Raw genomic sequence first — 27,048 nt, forward strand, 5'->3', positions numbered from 1 at the left:
TCCCAGTGTAACCAATTCATAATCCCCTGATTAAGGGAGCTGTACAGACCTCGTGGCAGTGGGATTATAGAACAGCATGCCTGATAAGGTCACTTACCCTGCACTGCCCACTTCCAGCTCACAAATTGGCTCCCTGGGGTTTATTTTTGCTATCATGATAGTGTGCTATTTCCCCCAAAGCTGTGTGAGAGGAACCGGCACCAGTTCCATCTGCCATGCTACTACAAAGCACAGAAAGTAAGTCGGCAGACCTCAGAGAAATGGCTCTGTCTCAGCCCAGAAGCTCATCCTTAGAGTCAGAGTCGTAATGACGGGGAAGAATAAAGAATGATGCTCAGGTGGCACAGAGCCTTCTGCACCCATCCAAGATCTTGCCCATTTACCTGCTAATTAAAGAGCTTGAACGGGCACCGCTGGCTGGGGGGGGGGGATGGTGGGCAAGACAGCAGCCATCTCAGCCCCGTGGTTGTGTCTGTAAGACCGAGGCCAGAGGGAGGAAAGTAAGGGATTACTCACACGGAGGAGCACCTCCCCTGTGCTCGTCTCCAGGCTGATAAAGGAGTTGTGTTCCCATGTGGAAAAAGCGTTAACTGAGATGGATTCCAGGCGTTGTAGGAGCTGACTTTGCATACATCAGCACAATCAGCATCAGCGTCGTCCACCCAACATTACAGATAAGGAAATTCAAGTGAGGAAGTTCTCCCTGGTTTGCTCAAGGTCACAAAGGTAATAAAGAACAGAATTGTTAGGTTGGAGATCAACTCGCTGCTCTGACAGCTTTCTTACAAGCAAGTCACATGAATCTCTGTGACCATGAATCAGACTCTTTGTAGATTATACCCAAGGCAAGATAAATACCCATCTCTCTCCTGTCGTTCGCTGGTTTTTTGGTGCTTTCTCTTTTCTCTCCTCTCTCTTATCTCCCTGTGCTTCCATCAATATTGTCGGTGCTATCTACCGGTCGAAGAGGAAACTGTTTCCCATTTCTCTGCTGATATCACCCATCCCCACTGACATTTGCAGAAGAGACAGGCTGTGGTCCTGCAGCACCAGCGATAGCTCTGGTTGTTAACGTCCTTGCTGCCAGGAGTCTTCATGCTGGGATGAGTTCCTCATGGCATCCAGCCTCGGATAGCTTTGAGCCCCCGTATCTGAGCTGAGAAATCTGAAGGTCCCCAAATCCTCCCCATGGAGGATCTCTCTCAATGATATTTTCTTTTCTAAGCCTCTACTCTGTCTTTATAGCACAAACTGTCAGCTTAGACTGTGAGTTATTAACCTGTGAGTTCTCATCTCAAATTCTCTAAAGAAAATATTCACATTCGTGGAAGAAATGTGGTCCTTGACTGATCCCAGCAGGAAGGATGGCCCAACTTGACATCTCTGAACCACGTGTCTGGGAGACTCTACACTACAGAGATTGATAATCAAAGCTCTGGAATGAGACCCTCTGGGTCCAAAAGCCCAACTCTCCATGTGGGTAGCCCTCTCATCCTCAGGATAGTTGCCTCCTGGCATCTCAACATCCTCTCTGTTCTACCAGGAAAAGGACGACAGTGGTGATGACATCTCTTGTACTTGCTGGTAGGAGCGAGTGGATAAAACATATAACTGCTTAAAACAGAGCTGTTCAAAAAAAAAAAAAAACCCATCAGCTAAAGATAATCCTATATGTCCCAGGGGAAATGCATCTCAAGTTAAATTAATCTCTATCACCTTCTGAGGAGACATTTCAGTGAATTAGAGGGAAGGAGAGAGGCTCCCAATAACTATGGAATGAATGGAAAAGGGCTTTTAAAGATTGCAATAAAAAGAGGGAGAAGGAAGTCACCAGTAATGTCCTGTCCTCCTGTGTGTCACATGCTTCATGTGACGCATAGGACATGAAACGTGTAGCTTGCATTTAAAACCGTTGCGTCCTGAACCTGAAAAGGAATTCCACGGGCTTATGGTTTGAATAGCTAGCTCCAAGCCGATGACACTATATTGGGAGGTTTGAGAGACTTGGGAGGCGGGGCCAGGTTGCAGGAGGCGGGCCACTGGAGACAGCCTCTGGTAATCATAGGGTCCCTGGTTACTTCTTGTCCTACTTTATTTCCTAGCCAGTCATGACGTGAATTCCTGGGCTATGGTGTCATCACCACGATGGACTGAACTTTCTGGAATCATGAGCACACACATAGACACACACACACACACACAAACTTGTTTTTGTCAGATATTTTGATCACAGTAATGCAGAAGTCACTAAGAGTCAAATAACAAACAAAAGTCCAGCTCAGCAATGAGCATATCTCAGGACTTGTAAGTTGTGCTAAGCACAAAAGGCAACACCATTCATTCTTCCTCCTGCTCTGTCTTTCCGGTTGCCCAAGTCCAGATTTCCAGAAACATCTGGACTAGAAGGGTTGGCTCAAGTTGGTTAACAACAGTGAACAATTAAAAGTGGCCTTGGTTCTGGATGCGGTGTTGCTTCGAAGGTTGAAGCGGGTGGATCGTGAGTTCAAGGTTAGCCTGAGCTACATATCAAGTTCCAGGAGAGTCTGAGCTACACAGTGAGATCTTGTCTCGGAGAACCCTGGCTTAAGGTATTGATCAGTTGTCTGAGGTCTTATTTAGCGTGTGTACCTAGTGGGGTCAGTTTCCAGCACTGGGGTGAAAGTTAGCTTTAGAAAAGGGGCGGGGGGTGGGGGGGGCGATGTCTGCACTTGCAGGAAAATACTATTTTAGCTCTGAAGAGGGCAGTATACAGCCAAGGCCAAACAGGAACTCTTGATTCCTGTTTCATTCAAGGGCCTGAAGGCAGTACAGCCCCCAGGAGTCCAGGCAGCTTGAATTTCTGAGAGCTTATTTCTTGAAAGACAAACACATCTTCACTCATGAAATAGGATTCTTGAGGTTTGAGCACAGTTACACGCTGCCTCTCTGAGGGACACATTGCAAACTGATACGAAGGTGGTTATGCAAGATGGATGGGAAAGTTCCCATTTGTCCTTCCCTGTGTTCTCGCTCTGCTCGCTCAGATCAACCTCTATGAGGCTAAACAATAGCACAGCCTTCCCAGATGGTGCCCGACGTTTGCAGAAAAAAAAAGTGTTTCCTTTTTCCCTAAGACTCTTAGCACAGAGGCTTCTGCTGCCTGAAGCAAAATATTCTCGAAAACATCCTTTGCACAGAAAGGAAATATTGGGAGTGGGGTATCTTAGCTCCTGGGCTGCATTTATCAAACCAATCACAGCAATTATAATTAGAACACAAACTAACTGAACACTAAGCATGAAATACATTTGCAGAAAACCCGAAATGCATGCAATTAAGCCCCGTGTGGTGGCATTTCGAGGTATGTCATTAATACATGAGGGGAGGGGTTGGAACAGATTCTCTCCTTAAATAACTTGTTCTGGTTGCATTAAAGACTTCAACTAGGGTTGACAAGAAGAAATAAGGATGCCTAGCACGAACTGCTACACGCAGAGCTGTAAGACAGATGTCAAAGGGTCACTCAATTGGCTACTTAAGACATCACTTTGTGACGCCCTGTGAAATATGTTCACTGGGCATCAATTCAACTCAGGTCTGTGTGAAGAGAAGGGGAGAGCTTTGGGGAAAGGAGAACTTTAATTCTTTGCCTCCATTTTGGGAATGCATTAAACTACAGTGTTAGAAATCTCCCTGTGGCTTCCCATTACTCAGAAAGATTCTTCTTTTAAAATATTTTATTTACTTATTCGATTATTATGTGCTACAGGGTTGCTACACGTGCCACAGGCACCATGAAGATTAGAGGACAGCTTGCAGGCGTTGCCCTTCCACCATGCCGGTTCCAGGCATGAAAGTCAGGTGGTCAGGCTTGGTGGCAAATATCTTTACCGGAGGAAACATCTCTGCAGCCCAGAAAGTCCATTCCTGTTAGTCTCCTCTCCTCACTGTGGCCTATCTTGACACTTCTAACGCTTATCTTTTTTATGTTTGTTTGTTTTTAACCTTGACCTACACGGTCTTTCCTTTGCCAGACTATGACTCTTTGAGGTCAAAGATTTCAACTCTTTATCCTGGGTCTCCAGCATCAACCATATGCCGATTAGTCAAGCAGCAGAACGGGTGCTTGGCAAATGTTAATGAAGAATGACCAAGTACACAGGTAAATAACTAACCAGGGAACAAAACACCCTTCTGCAGCCAGCTCAAAGCCACTCCAGATAATCCTCCTCTTTTTCTATTTCTCCCATATAAGAGTCAGCCGTTTCATTCCTGTGATGGCAACCCAGGACAGTCTTAGGGGGAAAAAAAACCCAGCTTTTCACAGAACACCTCTGGAGAAGCAATTCAGGTTTAAAGAGATACACATGGCATGTAGTGGTGACTAGGTCAAGCACTATAGATCTTCTTAGAACACTTCTTTGACTAGAAGCCCTGAGTTTTTCCTGTATAAAGAGTTGCCATGTAACCTTCACCCTGTCCCCTCAGTGTGGAAAAGATCACAACCAGGACCTAAAGTGACATTCCTACTCCAGGCTTAGTTTTAAATGCAGGTGTATGTGTTTGCATACTTTATACAGTTCTGATAACAGCTCCTTGCTTTCCCCCAACTCCGGAGAGCACCAGAGGATGGGGCCTAGGCTGATCTATCCCAGCACAGGACTTGGCTCCTGTTGGCACCTGTGTGGCTTATATTCTTCTTATGTGCAGAGCAGGTGACCGATTATCGTCCACATACTCAAACTTGCAGTCAGCACGTGTGCAAGCTGCAGGAACAACATTTTAAGGCAGAAAAGCAGAGCATGAAGCATCTATTATTTTAGAGGCCAAAAGTTGGCCATTTTCCCCAATTGTGATTTGGCAAACCGGCTAATTGCTCCAAAGCGACCCTGGAATCGAGCTGTGATCGCCGGAAAGCGCAGTTTTTAGGGCCCCATCTTTCACCCCTGGGCTGGGGAAGTGGGAAGGCTTCGCAGGAGCCCAGGGCTCCTCCTGCTTTCTTTCACCCCCACTTTCACCCCTTTCTTCCTTGGGGCCCGACTGTTTCACCCCGTCTCCAGGCAACAGCCAGGCGCGCCAGGCCGGACGTCATTTCCTGAAGAGCCCGCGGGGGGACGGGGCGGGGAGGGGGAGGGGCGAGGGGGCGGGGCCAAGTCCCAGCTGGCGACGGCGGCGGCGTCGGAACTCGCTGGAAGACTCTTCCCAGAGCTGCTCAACAGTTCGCAAAGTCGGGGCTCCCGGCCGCGTGGCTCCGTGTGCACCCGGGCGGCGTTGGGGCGCGGGGAGCCCGGGCTGCTGCATGGTGGGCGGCCCGGGACATGCCCCGCACCCCCCGCCGGACGCCCGCGTGGCTCCTCTGGCTGCGACTGCTCCGGACTCTGAGCCTAGATTGACCGGCGCCCTAACTTCTTTCTGACTTTGGGGTCCCCCAGCCCTAGAGGAACGGGCATCTCGGCTGGGGGAGCCCCGGACATGGTGTGACGGGGCGGGCGGCGTGGCTGCGCCCCCCACTGCGGCCACGCACGGTCCCCGCGCCTTCCGGCATGTAGCTGCTGTTCGCGCTCCCCCGCGGCCTCCAGCCGCAGTCTCCGCGACCTCCGGCCTCCAGGCGCCAACTCTTTGTACCTCCCCAGGATCCCGCCGCGGTCCTCAGGATTGCAGCCGCCGTCTCTTCGTCCTCCGAATTCCAGTTTCACCTGCCTTCGCGCCCCTGGGACACCAGCCGCTGTCCCTGCCACCTCCCCAGGAGCCAGCCAGCGCTTTAGCTCACCTGCACCTCCCCAACCCACCCTGCAGCCGTCGTCTCCGCTCTCCGGGCCAGTCTAGACTGCAGCCGGCGACTCCGCGTCTACCCCAAACCCAGACTCCAGCCGTGACCTCCGCGCCCGGGGAATCCAGCTGTCGCGCCTCTGGCCGCAGGTGCAGCAGCCGCCCCGCGCCGCGCGCCCCGAATGCGGCCGGGCCTCGGCGGGGAGATGAACGCACAGCTGGACGGCCTGTCGGTGAGCTCGTCCTCCACCGGCTCGCTGGGCTCGGCGGCGGCGGCGGCGGCGGCGGCGGCGGGCGGCGGCGGGGGCGCGGGGTTGCGGCTGCTGTCTGCCAACGTGCGCCAGCTGCACCAGGCGCTCACGGCGCTGCTGAGCGAGCCCGAGCGGGAGCAGTTCACTCACTGCCTCAACGCGTACCACGCGCGCCGCAACGTCTTCGACCTGGTGCGCACCCTGCGCGTCCTGCTGGACAGCCCGGTCAAGCGGCGTCTGCTGCCCATGCTGCGTCTGGTCATCCCGCGCTCCGACCAGCTGCTCTTCGACCAGTACACGGCCGAGGGCCTCTACCTGCCTGCCACCACCCCCTACAGGCAGCCCGCCTGGGCCGCTCCCGACGGCGCGGGGCCCGGGGAGGTGCGACTCGTGAGCCTGCGGCGCGCCAAGGCCCACGAGGGCTTGGGCTTCAGCATCCGCGGGGGCTCGGAACACGGCGTGGGCATCTACGTGTCTCTAGTGGAGCCGGGCTCCCTGGCAGAGAAGGAAGGGTTGCGGGTCGGGGACCAGATTCTGCGCGTCAACGATAAATCTCTAGCCCGGGTGACCCACGCGGAGGCTGTCAAGGTAGGGCTGTGGTTTATGGGAGTGTTAGAGGACAGTACAGGCAGTTTAGTGCTCCCTCTTCGGTTGTCCTGTGCTGCTATCTTTTATACCAAATCGCCTGACCTTTCTGGTCTTTGTTGTTGGTTTATTTTTGCCTCCCTGACCGGATTTTAAAAGAGGAATATTTAATTTGTGGCACAGATCGGCGTTCTGAGCACGGAGAAAATGGTTATTCTTGCCTTAGGTGACCTAAAGGCTAAGGCACGTACACAGTATCACATAAGCAAATGCCTGGACATAAAATGTGAAAAGGGCTGTGGATCCTTAGAAGTGTTAGAAAAGAGCCCCTGCTTGACATTGGGTAATTGATGCTCTCCCCCCTCCAGCCCCCGTCCCCCCATCTTTATTGCTGCTGTGCTGTTTTCTGGATCCTGTAGGCTTTTGCCGCTGAAAGTTAGTTCTGCCCCACTGCTAGTAACCCAGGAGAAGGCTGGGTAACCACAGAGCTGAGGCTGATCCTTCTATTTGTAGACTAACTGGTGTATGCTGGAACAAGCCAGACCAGAGAACCGGCTCCTAACTTTGTTGCAAACTTGGCTTCTCCCCGAACATGAACCCAAAGTCCCATGAAACTGAGCACGTTTTTTCATGGATCTGTCAATTGAGAAAAATAACCTCACCACAACCAGCTAGTAGGAATTTAATCCATCTGTCTGGAGGAGCATTCATGCTTGCGAATCTTATCACCCAGGGTGAGTGAATGCCAGCCAGTTGGAGTATGAGCTACAGTGTTTGGTCTGTGGGTGGATCCAAGGAGCTTTCTCTCATAAGTATTTAGCCTGAGCCCTACTGCTTATTAAACAAGAAGTGAGGAGTTTGAAGGAAAGGAACGGCAGCTCATTATCCATCCTGCATGGAGAAATGCTTCCCCCAGGTTTGGTTTGACCTGTGGTGTGAGCCCCTCTCACCCCATTCTCTGGTCTCCTGGTCCACCTCACCCAGATGTACCAAACAGGGTGCACTGGCTGCTGGGAAACTCCTAGGCAGCAAAAGTCCTGGGCTGCTTGCTGTGGTGTTCGGTGGCTCGTGGCCAGGCGAGTTGGGCTGAGTGCTTGTGTGTGTGCCTTGGATACCACCATCTGTCTCTGACACTGACCTGTCTAGTTTGCTTCTCTACTCAGAGACCCCTTTTGGGAGGTCCCTGAGGTTTCTGAAAAATTCTCTCCTGTTTCTGGAGAAAGCCTAATGGACTTTGATTATTCTGGGGGCCAGCAGAGAAAAGCTCTTTGTGGGCTTCGCATTCTCCCATACCCCTCTCCAAACATCTTCTCCTCTTTCTCTTACATCCCATATATCTAAGAAGAAATATTCCATTAGTGTTCTCCTAAGAGGTCCAAGTTCCCAAATGATAAATTTATACTCTAAAGAGACTTGATTCAAATGTCATTTATAAACACAGATTCAAGCTTAGTGGCAATTTACAGAGCCTGCAGTCACTTAATCATAGCTAGGTGAGAGACTTTGAAAAGGCCACCTGGACATGAGTAACACAGGCTCGTTCTTCAGTTTACACCTCAGATCTGACAGTAACATTCAGTTTCTGGCCTCAAAGAGGACACTGTCAGGACTGTGTGCCTCAATTTCCCTGAGCTGCTCCAGGGTGCTGCTGTGCTGTGTGCTCAAGGGAGCACCTAGCACCAGCTCCTGCTTCCTGCTTGCAGAGGGACACCTCCTCTCTCCTAGCATAGTTTAGGAAGCCTGCAATGGAACACTTACCCTGAGGTTGAATGGGATAGGAACAGGAACATCCTTGAACTGTGACATCAGCAACCCAGGAGCCTGTGTGAGCAGAGCTGACTCGCGTGTCTGTCTTCCTCCTGCTGACTACTAAGTGCAGTGTGCTTCTGGCCCAGTGGAGCCCCTCTTGTAACCAGTGTCAGACACATGGTCTTAGGGCCCTTCAGAAGCATCAGGCAAAATGGGTGTTGTTTCATCCAAAACCCAGGTAATAAAGAGGACAGGAATTACAGTGATAACATAGAACAGCGGACACCTCTGCAGGGCTGTGTCATGTGCATATAAACACCTGGAGAACTGTTGACATAGTTGTACAAAATGTAGAAAGTCCCTTCTCTGAGATCCAGGAGACACAAGTTGCCATCACCTGGGAATTCTGTATGTGGGGTCAGCCACAAGCTGTGGGGCTCAGAGGGCTCCAAATGGTCCTAGCTGGGCTCCAGGCTTCTTTCAGTGTCCCCGAATATTCACAAGTGTCTTGCTTCTGTCCCAGGATCCCCCTGTTCTATTTAGTAGAAGACACTTTTCAGTTTTAAAAATCTGTAATTTTCGTTTATGATGCAGAAAGGAAGTAAACCTCAGAAGTCTCCCAGAAGAGAGATTAATTCTATGTATACATATACGACAGAACGAGAATCCAATTAAAATAAAGTCTAAGAATAAAAGTGTTGGAGCACCTGGGCTTCAAAGAGGAACACAGCTTTTAAGAAAAGGGTCAAGTAAAGTTTACTCAGCTTCTTTCCCTGGTAGATCTTACATCTGTTGACATGCAAGCGATTTGCTGAGGATTTTATCCTCAAAAGCCCCACAGGGTTCCCATTCCTCTCTTAAAGTCCAGCTATCAAAACAGCAGCGCCAGGTCCTGATTAAGCAAGTCACTTACTATGTAGAATTATGTTGAAATGTTTGATTTTTGAGAGGGGGGGGGGTGTATTTGGAGTGAATAAGATTCAAACTAGGAATTTAAAAGAAAAAAGTATACCTTGCAAAGGTCTCCAGCCAGGAAGTTCATAGACTGCTTGCTGCATTAAGTTCTGCTGAAAGCTTGCTATGTGTGACCTTGGAAGAGTCTCTGATATCATCTGCTCTAGGCTGGATGAGTCTGGGGCTGTCCAAGGTCCTTCCCAGCTCTGGAAGTCTGTGATTTGCTTGAAATGTGCTACCCAGAAGGCATGTAGACCATCTGATCTGCTGCGTTCTTGTTCTTTTGGAATTGCCTTCAATTAAGACAAGAGAATTGGCTAAGGTTTGGGAGAAGAGAAGCTTGGCACTCCTGGGTAACTTTGTGCTAAATCAGGAAATCCATGTGTTACACACTGTACTGATGGGCCCGGCTGTCGTCTCTCACCCCCATCTCTCGACCCAAGAACACCAGCCCTGGTGTGAGTCCAAAGGGAGTGTCCAAAGGGAGTGTGAATTGCCAGTAGGACTGGGACACAAACAGGAGCATCTTGGGACCACCGGAGATCAAGTCCACTCACCCACTGGATGTTTTAGTCCCTTGTTAATACAGGTAGTGTGTGTGTGTGTGTGTGTGTGTGTGTGTGTGTGCGTGCGTGCACGTGCATGCTTCATAAAAATTAAACAGCCTTCATTGCAGCCCCAGCATCCCCACAGGTAAATCTGAGTGAGTAGCAAATTAGCATTTGAAATGTTCCAGACATTAAGAAGTGTTTGTGGGCCCTTCCAATTAATTAGAACGATCACTTTGCCCCTCCCTTTGCATAATGACCCAGGAAGAATCTGTCAAAATGAATACAAGTCATTATATTTGGTTCAGCAGGTTCAAAAAAAATGACACAGTTGTCATTTTACATTGTCTTGGTTAGTGAAGCCACTATATATACTCTTATCACTTCCAGATTTGAATCTGAAGCCTACTTTCTTGCACCTGGTCTCTTCCTGGGCTCCAGTTGGAAACTATGGGTATACATTTTCTCTTCTCTGGCCCTGCAACCATTCTTGGTTCTCATGAATCCTGTCAGCCATGACTTGCAGAGTCAGAGAGCCCTTGATTGTCTCCTACCCATAGTGCAGGCCCAGGAAGAGGGTCTCTGTCTTTAATGCAGTCTTGTATATTTATTTGGCTCAGGCTGACACTTGAGGCTTTAGAAAAGGATGCTCGTGGCAGGCAAATCCTCTTGCAGCCGGCTATTTGCTGTTAAATCAAAGCAACGTTTTTTTTAGTACTGCCCTTGTATTGAAGCATTGCCGGTCTGGTAGATTTCTTGTCTTCTGACTTGAAGCTGGACATGAAAGAGGTAGAGAATCAGCTTTGGTACTTCTGTCATCCCCATCTGCTGACAACCCCAGGGCTGTTTACGACTAGCCTCAGGTGCTCATTTGATGGAGCTGCGGAGAGAAGTGTGTGGGTCCCCCACTCCCATACCCCCAGCTCTTGTGTGTGCACCTCTGCCTGCTTCCAGCCACACACAGGAACACAGCCCCACGTGCACCTGTCAAGTGCAGGCCAGTCATCCTATGCTCTCCTGTCTGCTCATGCATGTCTTCTTGGATTTTTAATCTCCCCTCCGTCCTGCAAAGGGCTTTGCATAGAAGCTGGCATTTGGAGGGGATTAGGGCTCCAACTGGCTTTCTAGCAAGCTCTTTTATGGCTTTTGGTCCCCATTGCTTAGGCACATCACTTCAGTCCCCAGCCAGGACCAAAGAATCTGATTAGAAGAAATGACATTAAATGGCTAGAAGGAGCTGGAGGCTGAAATACCAATCTTCGCACGCCCGTTCTTCTTTCTTTTTTTTTTTTTTTCTGTTTTCTTTTTCTTCTTCTTTTCTCTTTAAACCCCCAAGCGAGAATGCAAGCTGGAATCTAAGCTCACACAGATGTCTAATTGTGCCACGGGGTGGGGGTGCTTTCTGAAAGTTTCTGGGCTGCGACATTTCCTTTTACTTTCACAGGCGGGCAGGTGCAGAGCGGGAAGCAGGCTTTCCACTGCTCTCCCTGAGTTCCAGCTACCAGCTGCAGGCAGCAGGGCCTAGGGTCAGAGAACATGCGCCTTGCTTCAATTTCCTTATCCCTCTGAGAGGCAGGCAGATGTCTTAACTTGAGCCTGGCAGTGGGGGCCATTTGAGAGTTACTCAGAGACTCTTACCTCAAAGCAAAGTTACATGTTTCTGCTCATCTCATTGTCCACTAGAGACATTTGTCCGTCCATTCTCTGAGCCACGTACCTGTGTGGCTTTGGAAGTCACAGAGGAGTAGGACACAACCCTTGCTCCTAGTGTGTCAAGTAGCAGGGCACAGTTCCAGTGGCATCCACAGGTCACCAAGCATTTCAAGTTTGTGGCATCCTGGTGCCTTTGCATCTTTGCCTCTCCATCTTGAAAGCAGTACCCTCACCCTGTGCCATCTTTGTAACCCTTGATCCTCTTTTGGTTCCTTTCATCACATCTTTCACCACAGATGGGCAGTGCCTTATGTTTGCCAACCATCCACCTCCTTACCACATAAAGCCAATACTGACAGCCTTGTTTGTTTCTCTAGGCCCACCATGCCTCCGGGGGCTCCCTGTAGGCACTTCAATAAATGATGTCCTGACCCTAGCTAGTAAGGGTTCCTTCATTCCTGAGTATGATATCTAAGGAAGTCCATGTGTACACACTGAATGGAAACCCAAGGGCAGTCCTAAGCTCTTGTGTGTGCTTTGCACACTGTTGACTGAACCTCAGTCATGGAACGGTGAAATGGGCATAGAACTGCCACCTGCCTCCTTCCGAGATGGTTCTGGCTAGCTGGTGAAGGACCAGTGAAAATGCATTTGAAACTCTCTACATCTATTTTATTTAAAGACTTTAAAAAGCCATAGTATATGTCTGGGAAGGCAACAGCTTTTCTCACCTTCTGTGGCCTACATCCACTCTGTGAGACCCTGTTGGCAAGTAAATTTATCACTTTGCTCTTCATTTTGAAGCCACGTTCCCAGAAGTGAGTTATTTCAGCAGTGTGATTGTGTCTGTGGTTCCAAAATAGAATTGTTTATGCATTCCCATGCAATCAATGAGCCAATTTGGGGTGAGGTTCATCTGGCTTTGGGGCTCTTATTAAAGCAATTTAAGCTTCAGGAAGCCCCAGCATGCACCAGGCTAGGCCTCCGGTAACCACACCTGCCCTTCAAACGCAGCATCCTTCAGGACTGTAGAAGTGAATCCGTTTCTTTTCTTTCCCAGTCCCAGCACCTTTGCCTCTCCTCCGCTGAGAATTCCTCTTCCTTCTGCTAAGTTGGCTGTGGCCAGGCTTCAGCTGGCAGCCAGCTTCGTGGTTCTTCTTCCCTCCCCACCTGACTTTGCTAATATCAGCATCCTCTTGACTCAGAATGCAAAACGAATGTATCAGCCTTACCCAAGTAGTAGTCCCAAGATGGCCTTGTTCCTGGGTTCTCAAGCTGCAGGCTGCAAGAAGGGACATAGAAAAGTGAGGCTAGAAAGGGCATTTGCAGCCAGGTATGATGGCACATGCCTAGAACCAATTCTCCAAGAGGGCAAGGCAGGACCATGTATTTGAGGCCAACCTAAGTTTCACAGGTAGAGCCAGGCCAGCCTGGACTGTATTGTAGAAAGATTCTAAATAAACAAATAATAGATAAATAAATAAGCAAACTAACTAGTAGGAAACAGGGGTATTTATAATTATCTAGAGTGTACTGCCAAGTTGTTAATTCACACATGTTAAGCTTTAAGCCAAAGTTATAACTGTTAACCCCTCCTCCAGTCAAGCTCAAGTCCCACCCATACTGAAGTTTGGGAAGTTGTGCTTTGTGTCAGGATCCCCACCTCTAACAACATTTATCTACACACATACTTACCCAGAGGTGTTGGGGATGGATTCGTAGAGGGCTTGCCCCATATACATGAAGTCCTGGCTTCAATCTGTAGGACCATATAAACTGTGCGTGGTGGGGTACAAAACTATAGGTCCAGCACTGGAGAAATTTGAGGCAGGAGAATCAGAAATTCAAGGTCACCTTGGCTACATGTGGAGTTCTCTAATTTCTGGGCTATAGGAGACCCTATCTCAAAATAGAATAACAAGTTGGGCCCACCCGGCCACCCTCATAAACCCCACGCAACCCCATCCACCCTTTGAGTATCATCCTCGAGTGTAAGGTCGGCTGATACATGGTTAAGCCTAAGAGAAAGTGGTCTGTAGATGGAGTTTGGAGATGGGTCTGGATTCACCTCTTAGCTGTGATCTTGGGCAGGCCTCCTCATCTCTCTGTGACTCAGACATCCCCACTGCTGAATATAACTCACGATCCTCACAAGCACCCCATTGTTCATTATCTCATTGCCTAGTCAAGGTTGGAAAAATCTGGCCATGGATCCCACTTGCAAGCACCACAATGGAAAATATCAGTGGCTCTAATGTTGTTTTGAAAACCTTTTAGTGTGCCGGCTTAATTACTTGGGTTCTGTTGCTTGTTTGTTTTGCTTTGCTTTTAAGTATTACTGGAAGAAACATAGCGGGACTTGGGGCCTGTGCTGTCGCCTGTAGCTGCTTGAATTGCAGAGTCATGTGCACAGTGTGGTTGGCGGCTCCACGTTTCTCTTAAAATGCAATGACTCCTATCTGGCTTCTGGTAACTACAGTTTTGCTTTATAGCCAGAGGAAAGCTCGGTGGATAAATGGAACTGGGTGTTCCCACCTGCCTTCTGATTATTTTCCTGTGAGGCCTTAAATAATGAGAGGCCGATGGGACAGTTGCATGGCCTAGCAGCCCAGAGAGGCCAGCCTTGTTTGTCCGTGGTCTTCTCAGCATCCTTCCTTGATGGGCTCCCCAGGGGTCCCCATGCCTGAGGAGAGGAGGCTGCTATTTCCAGAGCCCATTAAAGCAATTAACGCAGGTGAGAGTTTGATTTGATAGCACAGGCTTTTTGTACTGAAGAAGAAGAAGAAAACCTTGTAATTGATTTAAACCACATCTGAAATGGTGCGCAAGGCCACTTTAAGAGATTTCTGATTAAGAAGTATGGTCCAGTTTTTAGAAGTTCATCTCCCATGTAGCCATGCAAGAGTGCTCTCTCTCAGACATTAGGATAGGGGCTTTCCTTCTGCCCTTCAATCTTCTGGCTCAGATGGGGGGTAGGCGGGGCTCCTTCGTAGTGTGTGAACTCAGCTTATTCTCCTTGCCTTCCTTCCTCTCCTCCTCTCTGCAAATACCAGCACTTTCATAACTTCTCTTCCTGGAGTCCCGCTGTCCCCCCAATTCTTGTCCCAAGACTTCTCCCAGGCTTACCTATGGTCAATACATACGGATTCTTTATTCTCCTTCCTCACCTGTCTCTGATGTCCTTCTTTTGACTCCGTAAGCTGACGCTCCCCATCAGTAGCATTGCCGTGCCTTTCTTTGCCTATCTCCTATGGGGATGATGGTTCCAGCCCAGTACAGAATCTCAGAACATCCTCCTCTTCTTCTTCCTCCTCCTCATCACTGCTGCCCTCCTGGAAGTGTGCCCCTCTGCTCTGTCTTCCATTCTGTTTGGGGCTTGCCTTCTCTCGAACCCTGCTCTTGAGTTAGAAGATCTCAAGGCAAGGGACATACTCTTTAACTCAGTCCCCTTGGTGCTTAGTCTCATCTGCTTTTACCTGCAAACAGCAACTGGTCCTGAAGTGTAACTCATACACACCAAGCCTCAGTGCACCTATCCCCCGCCTGTCTGCTCCCTGTCATCATTTCCGTCTACCTTATCCATCTCTGTGCAGCCATTTGATGAGGAAGCTCACAAGGAGGCAGAAAAGGTTCTGGCCACCCTGCCTTTCCTAGGTGGTTGTATTTCATGGTAGACTTTAGGGAGAAGAGTCACACTGACTCTTTAACTGTCCTTTTAACTTTCTGTTCTTCCTCACTGGTGACCTTTGTCAGTATTGGATTTTTGGGTTGTGTTTGTTTGTTTAATTTTTTGTTTGTTTGTTTGTTTGTTTGTTTGTTTTGCTTGGCTTTGCTTTGTTTGATTTCAGGTCTCTTTATGTACCCCTCACTGGGCTGGAGTTCTCTACTTAGACCTGGCTGGCTTCGAACTCACAAAGATCTTCCTGCCTTTGCCTCAGTGCTGGTATTAAAGGTGTGTGCCACTATACCTGGCTTTGTCAGGGCGTTATTTTTGTGCACTGTCCATGAAAATTCTCTGCTAGATGATGATCAGCTCAGCTCAATCCCCTGCTCTTCCCACCTCAATAAGCATAGTCCAGTGTCTGCTGAATCATCTTGTATGGTGCATCCCCTGACTTTATCCATGCACACATCAAAGCAGGATCAGCAGACTTGGGGCTCACCCCCTCTACAAGGCTGCTGGTCACCCACCATTCATTTGATTGAACAAAACTATGGTCCAATTTGCTGTGTTCTTTGGAAAAGTCTGCCTGAGTCTTTAAAGTAAAATGCTTGTATAGGTGTGTGTGTGTGTGTGTGTGTGTGTGTGTGTGTGTTCCTCTTTATTTATTTGAATGACCTGCAACATAATGGTTCAGTTGAAAAATGGTAGGCTGGCAAGATACCTCAGCTAATAGAAGGGCTAATATGGAGCCTGGCAACCAGGTTCAATTCCTAAGACCCACATAAAGGTGGAAAAAGATAAGAGACCATAATTTTGTTTTCTTATCCCCATGTACATACCCACACGTACCTTACACACAAGCCATACAGACACACAATAATAAATGAAGTCATTTCTCAGGTTCAGAAAAGCACATACATAAGAAAAAAAAAAAAAAAAAGAGGAACCCGGAGAGAGGTTAAGAGCTCGGTTGCTCTTGCAGAAGACCTGGCCTCTGTTCCCAGCACCAACAGGGCAGCTCATAACCAATACCTAACTATAGTTTCGGGGGATCAATGCCCTTCTCTGACCTCTACACCTACTAAGCTTGGATGTGGTGTGCACACATGTGCATGCAAGTAAAACACTCAGATTCATAAATCTAAAAAAAAAAAAAAGAGAGAAAAGCAGAGAGATCTCAGATTAATGATAATCCATCTACCAGAAAGTGTTTTCTGTTTATAATTTGACATGTGTATTTTCAGTTCCCTATGAGAACCATTTTGGGAGGAGTCTCCACACACCTGCCTGTCTGGCTGTAGTTGTACAGTTGCCTGTCCACTGCTTTTACTCAGTAATGAATCAAGACAGTCCTCCCACCTTGACAAATGTTTCTAGTGTGTGATTTTTAATGATCACATAATATGTTGAAAGGAAGATGTGTGATTTATCTAACTAATTTCTTCTTGTTGGGCAGCTTGCATTTTCAATGTTATCCATATTGCCGAGTTCCACATCGTGGCACATTAATCTTTAAGGGTATTGGTAATAATTCCTTGGGCTGTCTCTCTAGGGGGTGGTGTTGGCTCAGGGGAGAGGCATAATTTTCAGACCTTTGGTAAAAAGGTCTTTGGCCAAATTGCTCTTAGGAAGGAAATTGGTTTCTGATAGTCCTTTCCACCCCTGTGAGAGCCCTTATTTCTAAGCATCCGTGCCCACACTGGATGTTGTATTTCTTTTCTTTTTTCCAAGCTGATAGACCACACGCTATGTCTGTGGTTTGTGGATGTATTTATGCTTTTTGGTATGCAACTTCTTATTGGTATTCTATGTATGTCTATTTAATCACAAGTTTAGTATTGGATGTCATCAACTTTATCAATCTTTTTCTTTCTAACATCTGCTGGGTTGGCTTTTAAAAGACGGCTGGTCCTCCACCCTGCACTCAGATTCTTCAGGCGGAAGTTGAATTAAGTTGGAAGCCCGCAGCCTTTTCAGCCGAAAAAGGTCAGCAAGTAGTGAGGGCTGGAGGGCCGAGGCTAGGACAAGTCTGAGGGGAAAATCAACCCCTCCGCATGTCTGCTCCTCAGCCAAGACATTGACATTGATAGAAACAGACGTGGTGTGCTCTGCACATTGATCCCAGGCCATAAAACACTCCATTGCAAACCCATCGAGACTCAGCTTGGGCAATTGTATTTATGATTGCTGGAGCATTGTGTGTGGGGGCGGGGGTGGGGGGGAGGGAGAGGGAGAGAGAGAGAATAAGAAGACAAAAATTAAAAGAACATTTGAAAAGCAATTTATTTCCATTATAAGGCACTAAAAGGCTGCCCTGTGAGCAGTTAAAGACTCACATGGAAAGCAATCGATGTCTATCTAGAAGCATCTCTGCCTTCATTTTGGGAGTTGTGGTCACTGTTACCCAGGACTCCCTTGCACTTTCTTACAGATTCCTCCCAAGGTCAGGGAGTCACCTCCCCCAGCACTTTCTTTTTTTCTGGCTGAAAGCTTTTAATTACTTTTAAACAGCAAGCTGCAACGGACTAAGTTATTAGGGGTGATGACGGCGAAGAGCAGGGCCTTCTAGATGTCTAATCTGTATCCTGGGATCTATGTTCCCAGGACGAAAGTGAAGGTTTCTTCTTTCACAAAGCACAGACCTGTGCTAAGGACCCCAGGCCATAAGACACTCTATTGGGAACCCATCGATGCTCTCCAAAAGAGCGGGGAAGGTGAAAGACTCAACGGAAGGAGGAAGGGATCAAACCCAGCGAGGCTCTCCTGAAAGACGAAGCTCTTTTCTGCTTTGTTAGGATACATTATACATAGCAGTGGGTTTCATTCCTCACGACCATAGTAGTATACATTTACCTGTCATTCCCTTCTCATTCCCCCTGACCTCTGCCCAGTTAGCACTCCTTCTTCCATGGTCTCTGTGTCTGTGTGACTCGGTGGGTTCCAGAGAGCTGATAACAGGAGCTTGGTTGATGGGTTATTACAAGACCATGGGCAACTTTCCAGGGCGACCTCTATGAAGATGCACGCTCCCTCCCCCAGCAACTGTTACCTGCACTTCCCCAAGGAGGGATGGGGCTCCAGGAGCCCCTTGAAAGGCAAATTTCATAACATTAAAGAAACTCCCTCTTGTTCATCATCTTCTGGCCTTCTTCCTGGGGCCGCCACACTTCCCATTTCCAAGAGCCCACTTCCTGTGCATGGCCCCTTCCTGCATATGGCATGTTCTTCCAGGATGTTTAAGTTGAGCCTCATTCAGGGATGGGTCCTGGAGGACTCCCACAGATTCCCCAAGAGGAAGGGGTTCTCTCCATGTTTGGAACAGCTCAAGCATACAGGTCTGGAGCAGACCACACTGCGTGTGGTCCCCAAGGTGGCATGCAGATGTTGGCGATGCTGTCATGAAGCTGTGGGTGACTGATTGTATATTCTTACCAGACCACAGAGCAAGTCTGCCGTCATCCCAAGACAATACAGAAATAACAGTGCACGACTTCTGTGTAAGGGGATGTATATAACTCATGTGTATTCTTAGACCAAATCCGGGAGAGGAGGGAGACATCAGAGTTATTGTGGGAAGTGTTCTGCCTCTGACTCCAGAAGTTTTCAGTCTTAGACCTGTGCAGGGACTTCAGGGTCACGTGTTCATTCCCCATCATCTGTGTCGGGGAGCACCAACCACAGTGGTGAGGAGCACCAACCACAGTGGTGAGGTTAACATCCTCTCCACACTCAACCTGATTAATTTACTTACTTTTTATATACGTTTTAATAATATTCCTACATAGGTTTTTTTAAAAAAAAAGTGATAAGTGATGTAAACTTTAAAAGTGCATTGTTGAAAAAGCAGAGGGAGCTGGGCAAGGTGGCGCACACCTTTGATCCTAGCGCTCAGGAAGCAGAGGCAGGTGGAGCTTTGGGAGTTCAAGGCATCCTGATAGAGTAGCCAGGGCTATACAGACAGATCCTGTCTTTTACAAAAAAGGCAGGGGTTCAAAGATTTTATTAGACTGTAATGATTAGTGAGAGAGCCAGGGAATGCTGGTGGGGAAAAGTGTTTGCTACCCAGCTGTGAGGACCTGAGCTTAATCCCCAGAATGGGGGTAAAAGGGGGCAGTATAGTAGTAGCTGTAGTCCCAGAACTCCTTTGGCAAGATGGGGGTGTAGACAGGAGAATTCCCCAGAAGCTTGCCTGGTATGTGATGCTGAGAATGGCGGCAGGGGAGCTTTTATTTATTTGTTTGTTTTTAAAAGGTTTACTTTCACGTGTAGGGGTGCTTTGAGTATTTGTGTCTACGTGCCTCATGTGCTTGCTTGGTGCCCACGGAGGGTCAGAAGTGAGCCTTGTCCGTATGTGTACCACGTGCGCGCAATACCCAAAAAAGGGGCTTGGGACCACCTTGCGCTGGTATTATAAGCAATTGTAAGTCATTGTGTGGGTGCTGGGAACCAAACTGGGGGCTCTGCAAGAGCAACAAGTGCTCATAAGCATTGAACCATCATTTCCAGAGTCTCAAAAGAGAGCCCTTCTTAAACAAGGTGGAGGGTGAGGACGGGTGTCCAAGGTTGTCCTTTAATTCTCTAACGCACAAGGTGGCACCTGGGAACCAGCACTCTTCATGAATACAATTATATCATACACACTTAAGTCACACACACAAAATAAAACAAAGGTGTGAAGCCGGGCGTGGTGGCGCATGCCTTTAATCCCAGCACTCGGGAGGCAGAGGCAGGTGGATTTCTGAGTTCGAGGCCAGCCTGGTCTACAAAGTGAGTTCCAGGACAGCGAGGGCTACACAGAGAAACCCTGTCTCGAAAAAACAACAACAACAACAACAACAAAAAACAAAGGTGTGTGTATGTTTGTGTGTTTCACCTTTACATTGAATTCTGAGGTTTCTAGAATCAAAACGAAAAGCGAGATCCGTAGCTGAGTCTCTACAGTTCTCGCATCCAAGGAGCGCTGAAGGCAGGAAGACCATGATTTAGATTCCAGCCTGGGATGTTTAGCACAAGTTAGAAAAGAAAAGTGAAATGTGAAATGAATTTTGTTTTACTAGAAAAGTCATGGTGCTCAAGATGTAGCATCCCAGCTGTGGCCAGCCCTGACAGGAAGGCTTTCTTGCCTGCGTTACTGCCTGTTCACTTTATGTGGGACTCCTTGCTCGCCGCCTCCCGTGTCTACCCCTGGGTGCACGGGAAGAACCATAGAGGAAATGATCGCCTGTAGTGAGAATGTAGCGAGGTGAACTCGCCGGGCCAGGAGCCCCACGTGCAGAGAGGCCCGAAGTGGAAAAGAAGCACCCGACACCGAGAGAAAGCTCAGGTGGCCTGCAGGAGCTGCAGCTGCCAGGGGCCAGGGCTGGCGCCGCCTGACCACGGAAAAGGAAGCTTGCTTGGCTGCTCAGAGGCCACAGGGAAGGGAGGCAGGCTGTTTTCATTCTAAAAGGATCTGGCTACTCTGCAGTGCTGGTCTGGGGGGCCTGAAAGGAGGCTGGAGGTCCATGCAGTTACAGGTCCTTAACACAGAAGGAAACAGTGCACGTTAGAGTTTCATTTCTCATGTCATTGAAGTATGCTGGCTGGGGCAGAGTCCACACTGCCAGTTCTGCTTGCTCTCGAAGCAAGCTGAGTGGGAGTCCTTTTCAGGCCGTGAGGACAGACAGCTGGGGGCCTTGCAGCCTACAAATCCCATGTCTCCCTTTGAAAACTTTCCTTTATTTGGGACAAGGTATAGAGTTGGCTTGCTGGCCTTGTGGTTCCTGAATCCCCAGCGAGGGTGTGGGGCTGTGTTTGGAGACCCCTAGATTCATATCCAGGCCCTGCCTCTTACTCTCTTTGTGACCTTGAGTAACACACACCTTTACTCATTTGTGCAATGGGAAGACTGTGGCTGACATTGTGATTTTGCTGTTGCTGCCCCCTGCAGGTGGCCATAGGAATCACAACAGGCAGAAAGCCTGCTCCTGGGGATATCTTCCCAGAGACTGGTTGTACAAAAAATGAAGATGCCCAATCTAGGAAAATAGATGCATATGTACTCAAGGCTGTAACTAAAAGGATGTTAGTCACACATACCTCCACTGGGAAGAAGCTAAAGCCTAAATGTCCAGTATTCGAGGAGTAAGAACTCCATGCTGGCTGAGTAGTCTCAGTGTGGAAACCCACGAGCTTACTGCACTGAACCGGTCATGAGATAGCCCCCTAAATGATTTTCTTCTAAAACAAAGTGGAGCTTTGGCATGATTGTGCATAACTATAGTTGTAGCCCCTGACAGGTCGAGGCAAGAGGATCAGAACTTTGAGGCCAACTTTGAGTTAAAAGAGACCCTGTCCCAAAACACCAATAGCAATAAGGATTGAATGAGTGGGTGAATGAATGAACATAAAATTTCCATTATGAGTTCATTTATGAGCAAGAAGGTGGTTTTGTTGGTGTTGTTCTTTTTCAGTGCTGGGGGTTAAAGTCAGGGCCTTCACAGAATGCTAGACAAGCCCTCTGACACTGAGCCCTCTTCTAAGGCACAGAAGACAGCTGTGTTGGTATCCATAGATGGTTTTGCAAGGTGCCAGGCTGAGTCAAAAGGGACAGAAGACCAAGTGGAACTCTAGTTCCTTCTAAGAACAATGCTTGACCCCCTGAGCTCCTAGCATCTGTTATAGGCACCAAATAATTTTGTTTTACTTTATTTTGTTATAGTGTGTGTGTGTGTGTGTGTGTATGTGTGTGGGATTTACATGTGTGTAATAGGTACACTCACCCATATGCGCACATGCAGAGGTCAGCACTGATGGGGTCTACTTTAAGTTTTGAGACAGTCTCTATGCTTGGAGTTTTTTGATTCAGCAAGCTGTTTCCTCCATCTGCCTGTCTCTGCTCCCTGACTACCTGCCTTCCACCCGGCCTGGTGCTGAGACTGCAGATACACTCTGGGCTTTATGTGGGAGCTAGAGAGTCAGACTTAGGTCCTCAGTCTTTTATAGCAAGTACTTTATCTACTGAGACATCCCCCCAGGTATGTATTGGCTCACTGAACTGTCTGTGATACAGAACCACTGTTGCTCAGTGTCACGCCTGGGAAGTTGAGTGTGAATTGGTGACCTGCCTCAGGCTACAAGTAGCAGAGTTTCTGTAGGTGTGGCCCTCCGGTGGTGTGTCTGGGCTTCACAAGCTTCCTAGGGGTTTGTGCTTTCATTGATGTAGAGATCAATGAGCTGATAATCTCAGTCTATGACTTCAAGTCTAATATATTGTTTTGTCTGTGTCCTATTGAATAGGTTCCTGTGAGCTCCTGATAATGTAGACTTGTTAACTAAATATCATGATGGATGAGTGGACGACTGGATGGCTAGATGGCTGGATAGATAGATGGACAGAAGAATGGATGGAGGGATGGATGGATGGATAAGTAGGTAGATAGATAGGCAGATAGAAAAATGGATGGATGGATGGAAGGACAAATAGGATAGGTGGATGGGTGGGTGGACGGATAAATCGATCAATCAATCATGATTGATCGCTAGATAGATGAAAGGATGGATAAGTGGGTGGATGGATTGATGGAAGAGTGGCTGAATGGATATGTGTGTTGTAGGCATACACATGTAGATCTGTCGGGTTCTCCCTCAATGTCTGTCTACATATTTTTTGAGTCTCTCACTGTACTTGGAACTCCTTAATTCAGCAAGCTGTTCCTCCATCTGCCTGTCTCTGCTCCCTGACTACCTACCCTCCACCCTGCCTGGTGCTGGGACTACAGACACACTCAGCTCTTATGTGTGTGCTGGAGATAAGCAAGGCAAGATCGTAGAGAAAGCGGAACATGTCATGTGCCTTAAGGGACTTTCCTTAAAGACAGGTTGAACTTGACTTAGCACCTGGAGTGTAGCTGCAACAGAAGCACAGAAGCACGCTGGGTGCCCTTGGAAGAAAGAGTTTGTCACAACCTAGGAACACTTCCAGAGGTGATGGGATTCAGAAACAGTAAGGTAGGGAAGTAAGGCCTACTGCATGCCAGCTACTGCCAGTTTAGGCAGTGTGCGTTATCTTACTGACCCACTTCTACAAGTCCTTCTTACTGTGGAAAGAGGCACAGGGAAGTTAGGTGATTTGCTTGTATTCCACAGCAAGTTCTCAGCAGAGCTAGGGTCCCTTTCCAGTGTGTCTGACCCTGGGCAAGGTGTGGTCAGGTTGTGCTCCAGCCTCTCCTTTCTAGACCAACAACCCAGGCCTTAGAGTAGTTCTTTTTCAAGGTTAGACACAGAGAAGAGCCTTGAGGTCTGAACCCTGAACGTCTTCTCATTCCTTGGATGTGGGAAAGCTTCTTTTGTACATGAGTTGTCACCTGAGAGTCTTGTGACCTTGTGGCCTGTTCCATGTTTGTGTCTGGGCATGTATTTGAGCACAACCCATCATTTTGTTAACATGCCTCTAATCCCGCACGGTCACGGGGGCCTTTCCAGGTTACTCCTTTGTCCTCTACTGGGAATTGTGTCATTCTGGCCTATGATGTTGAGCATCAGAGTTCTCTCCAAAGAGCAGAGAGAGGTGATTTGCCTCCTGAGAGCACCATGTGTGGAGACATGCAAGCATAATTCATATTTCAATTATCATGGCATGGGTCTGGTGGTGGAGAGCATCTGCCTCACGCCATCTGCCAGGTCAGATTGGGACTGCTCTGATTTGCACTGGAAGAGTACAGGAAAGGCCCTGGGTCCAGTTTTTCAGTTGTGGGTGGTGACATTAGTGGCAGCCCTGGCCTGCAGTGGCTTTCTCTACCTACAAGGGAGTGGAGTGTTGATCTCCAGCTTGTACCACGGAAACAGATGGGCCGAGTAGCTTGTCGAGTCGCTCAATGCAGAGGGCCGATAGGCAGTTGATTGAGGCAGACTGGCTGATCCCAGGGTTACTGGAATATTGATGACAGAGGTCAGCAGCACACACAGGCAATGCCTGGTACTTTTATGGAAGTGTTTGTGCTTTTGACCATGCAAATGTGGCTGTGGAGCAAGGACACTGTTCCAATGGAAAGGTCCCTGGCCTTCAGGTGTCTTTGTTAAACCCAAATTGGTTTCTACCTCTTGACATGCCTGTAATGTTTCCTCTGTATGCCTTGGTTTTGGTTTTCTGAACCCCTTTTTCCTCTGCCAGAGTCCCAAGTTTACACCGGTTCGAGGATATGGGTCAGGGACATGGTAGGAATAGCAGCTAGCAATTCCGAGTGTTCACCCCCAGAATCTAGGAAGCTGAAGACAGTTTCCCAGGCCCTGTCCACAACCCTGCCTGGTGTTTATCCCCACATGTCCCCAAGGCCCTCACCACTCTGCTCTCCTGGATGACTACTATATGGCCCTGAATCAGACAGATTTAGAATTTCCATTTGGGTAGTATCTTACCAGTCACAAAATCTGTTTATTGCCAGGTGGCAAAATGGAGGCCCAGCAAGGGCAAGAAGAAACCTTATTTCCCCTAGAAAGACCACATGTGGCAGAGACAAGCCTGACACGTGACTCTCTCTCACCAGCCTGAGATGTTTGGTTTTCCCTGACACCTGGGACCACAGGCTACCAGGTGCGCTCTGCTAATTGAGGTGCAGTGACTGCCCTAGCATTCCTGACTGTGAGTGGGACCTTCCTGTCCCCAGATGGCCAAGAGCACAGGAGCCAAGGCTAGCAATCTTGAGTCAGTGTGGAAGGCCAGAGTGGCTGTCCCCAGCCGTTCTTCAGAATGTCACCCTCTGAGATGAGTCAGGGTGGAGGCCAGTCATTAACCAACTTTGTAGAGCCTTCCCACCGGACATGCACTTTCAGTTGATTGAAGATGAGATAGAGTGGCAGGCATGTGGGCCAAGGCGGTGTTTAAAGCATGCCTGGACACTGAAAGTTCTGGCTCAGGAATCTTGTTTCTCTGTTTGTGCAGAAAAATACAGCAACCACAGAGGATGCCGATGTTCTTGCCCTCCACGACCCACTGAAAGCCACATTTATTCTCGACTAAGCTTCGAGGGCTCCGGAATGGTCTGAGGGATGTGACTGGCAGCCCCACAGCCTTGTAATGAGGAAGCTGAAGTTTCCAGGGACTGGGACTTGCTCAGGTCTAGCCCTGTGTCCCGAGCAGTTTCTGGTACACTCACCCCTCTGTCCCTTCCCCTAGATTTTTAGGCAGCCCTTCTATATAGCACAGGAGCAGGCATCATGGGGACTCTGGCCCTCCGGGCTACTCCTCAGCAGCACCAACAATGGTGTTCTCAGCAAAGGCATTAACCTCCTCTTTCTCAAGGTTGCTGCCCGCCTATTTATAGAACTGACCAAGAGGAGTCGACCAGTTGCCCGCGAGAAGGAATACAAATGATGCTGATGCTCACTGCAGTGTCTGCTGCTTCCCTCACTTTCCTCCCGGACTTCTCAGACAATGCTTTTCTGGGGTACCCTCTCTATGAAGAGTACCATGGGGAGGTGGGAAGAGGCTCTGCTCTCTGCTGAGCACCTACTGTGTACAGAGGCCTTGGATTTTAAATGCACCATCCCATTTGACCCACACCACCCCAACAGGGTGTGCTCTCTGTCTCTCCATTTATATGCATCGCTTTGAGAGGGCGAGCTACCAGCCCAGTGCCTCTGGATAGGTAAGTGCAGCTTGACCCTTTCTGCTAGCCTGGGCAGTCTATGCCCTCCTCCCATTATCAGCCCCTGGCCGTATGACCATAATTATGGTGGCTGTGATTTCCCTTGGGGTACTGTTGACTGTATCACCCAGTCAGGCCAGGCAATCATTTCTTTGGACCTACTGTGCCACAGCTCGAGCTTTGTCTCTCATCAGTCTACAAGTGTCATTGGCATATATTTTATATCAGAGACAATGCCTTACCTCATCAGGCACAGGTGACATGAAGTCCTACTGTGTGCTGGGTAAGCAGACAGTGTCATTGAGGCCCACCGTGTTACCTGATGATGCCTTGTTCTTCAGGAAGCACAAATATTGTGACCTGTTGTATGGGCTGTCATATCTTATCTTTTACAACAATATTGACTAGAACAGTCTTGAGGACCTACTGTACACCAGGAACTGCTAGGTCTCCACAGGCACAGCCTGTCACTTATCTGACCCAGGTGTTGTTGTGCGGACCTACTGTGCACTTGGCAATACTTCATCTTTCCTAACATAAGTATCTTCAGAGCCTGCTGTACACCAGGTGGTAATGTGTCCCTGGCCAGACCTGGTGCTCAGTAGATTCTTGGTTGGGCCTTGCAAGGTGATTGACTTATAGGCTTATCTCATCCTGTGCCTAGGATGGGATGGAAGACTCTTTTGTTTTTTTTTAATTAATTTATTTATTTTATGTAAGTACACTGTAGCTGTCTTCAGACACTCCAGAAGAGGGTGTCAGATCTTGTTACAGATGGTTGTGAGCCACCATCTGTAACTGGGATTTGGTGGTTGCTGGGATTTGAACTCAGGACCTTCGGAAGAGCAGTTGATACTCTTACCCACTGAGCCATCTCACCAGCCCGGGAATGGAAGACTCTTGCTGGTTGGAACATATTGGACAGGGGAGCTTGTCCTTTTGGAACAGAGAGCAGCAGGCAAGAGAGAGGGCTCAGGTAGCTTCCAGCACAGGAGATGTTGGCAGCCTTGGCTTCTTCCCATCTCACCTGCCCCCTGACATCCACTCTCTGTTTTGCTAGGGCAGAAACACACCAGGTAGATCTCAGGCCCCTTCCTCCAGCACCTTCAACTTAACAAAGGTTTGATTTTTCTCCACTGTTCATCAAGAGAGCCTCAGGGAATACTCAAGAACACTGCAAATCTTGCCCTGCTCCCATCTGGAGAATCCTTTGTAAAACGAGAGCTTTAGTCTCATTCTCCCTCCACCAGGGCCTGGCATTTGCTGTGGAGTCG

At 48.5% G+C, this 27,048-nt stretch overlaps 1 protein-coding gene across 4 annotated transcripts in view; it reads left to right on the top strand.

Annotated features, from left to right (window-relative positions):
- The first annotated feature begins 5,129 nt into the window (after positions 1-5,129).
- Positions 5,130-27,048, top strand: part of Whrn (whirlin) — an 85,268-nt gene continuing 63,349 nt past the window's right edge. For all 4 annotated transcript variants that reach the window (XM_021159520.2, XM_085839247.1, XM_021159522.2 and 1 more), the window contains exon 1: positions 5,130-6,587. In XM_021159520.2, coding sequence (XP_021015179.1) covers positions 5,931-6,587 — 657 coding nt within the window. In that variant the 5' untranslated portion in view covers positions 5,130-5,930. The remainder of the gene's footprint in view (positions 6,588-27,048) is intronic.

This window comes from Mus caroli, unplaced genomic scaffold (genome assembly GCF_978045245.1).
Source record: "Mus caroli unplaced genomic scaffold, Mus_caroli_1 scaffold_6, whole genome shotgun sequence".
Classification (NCBI taxonomy): Eukaryota; Metazoa; Chordata; class Mammalia; order Rodentia; family Muridae; genus Mus; species Mus caroli.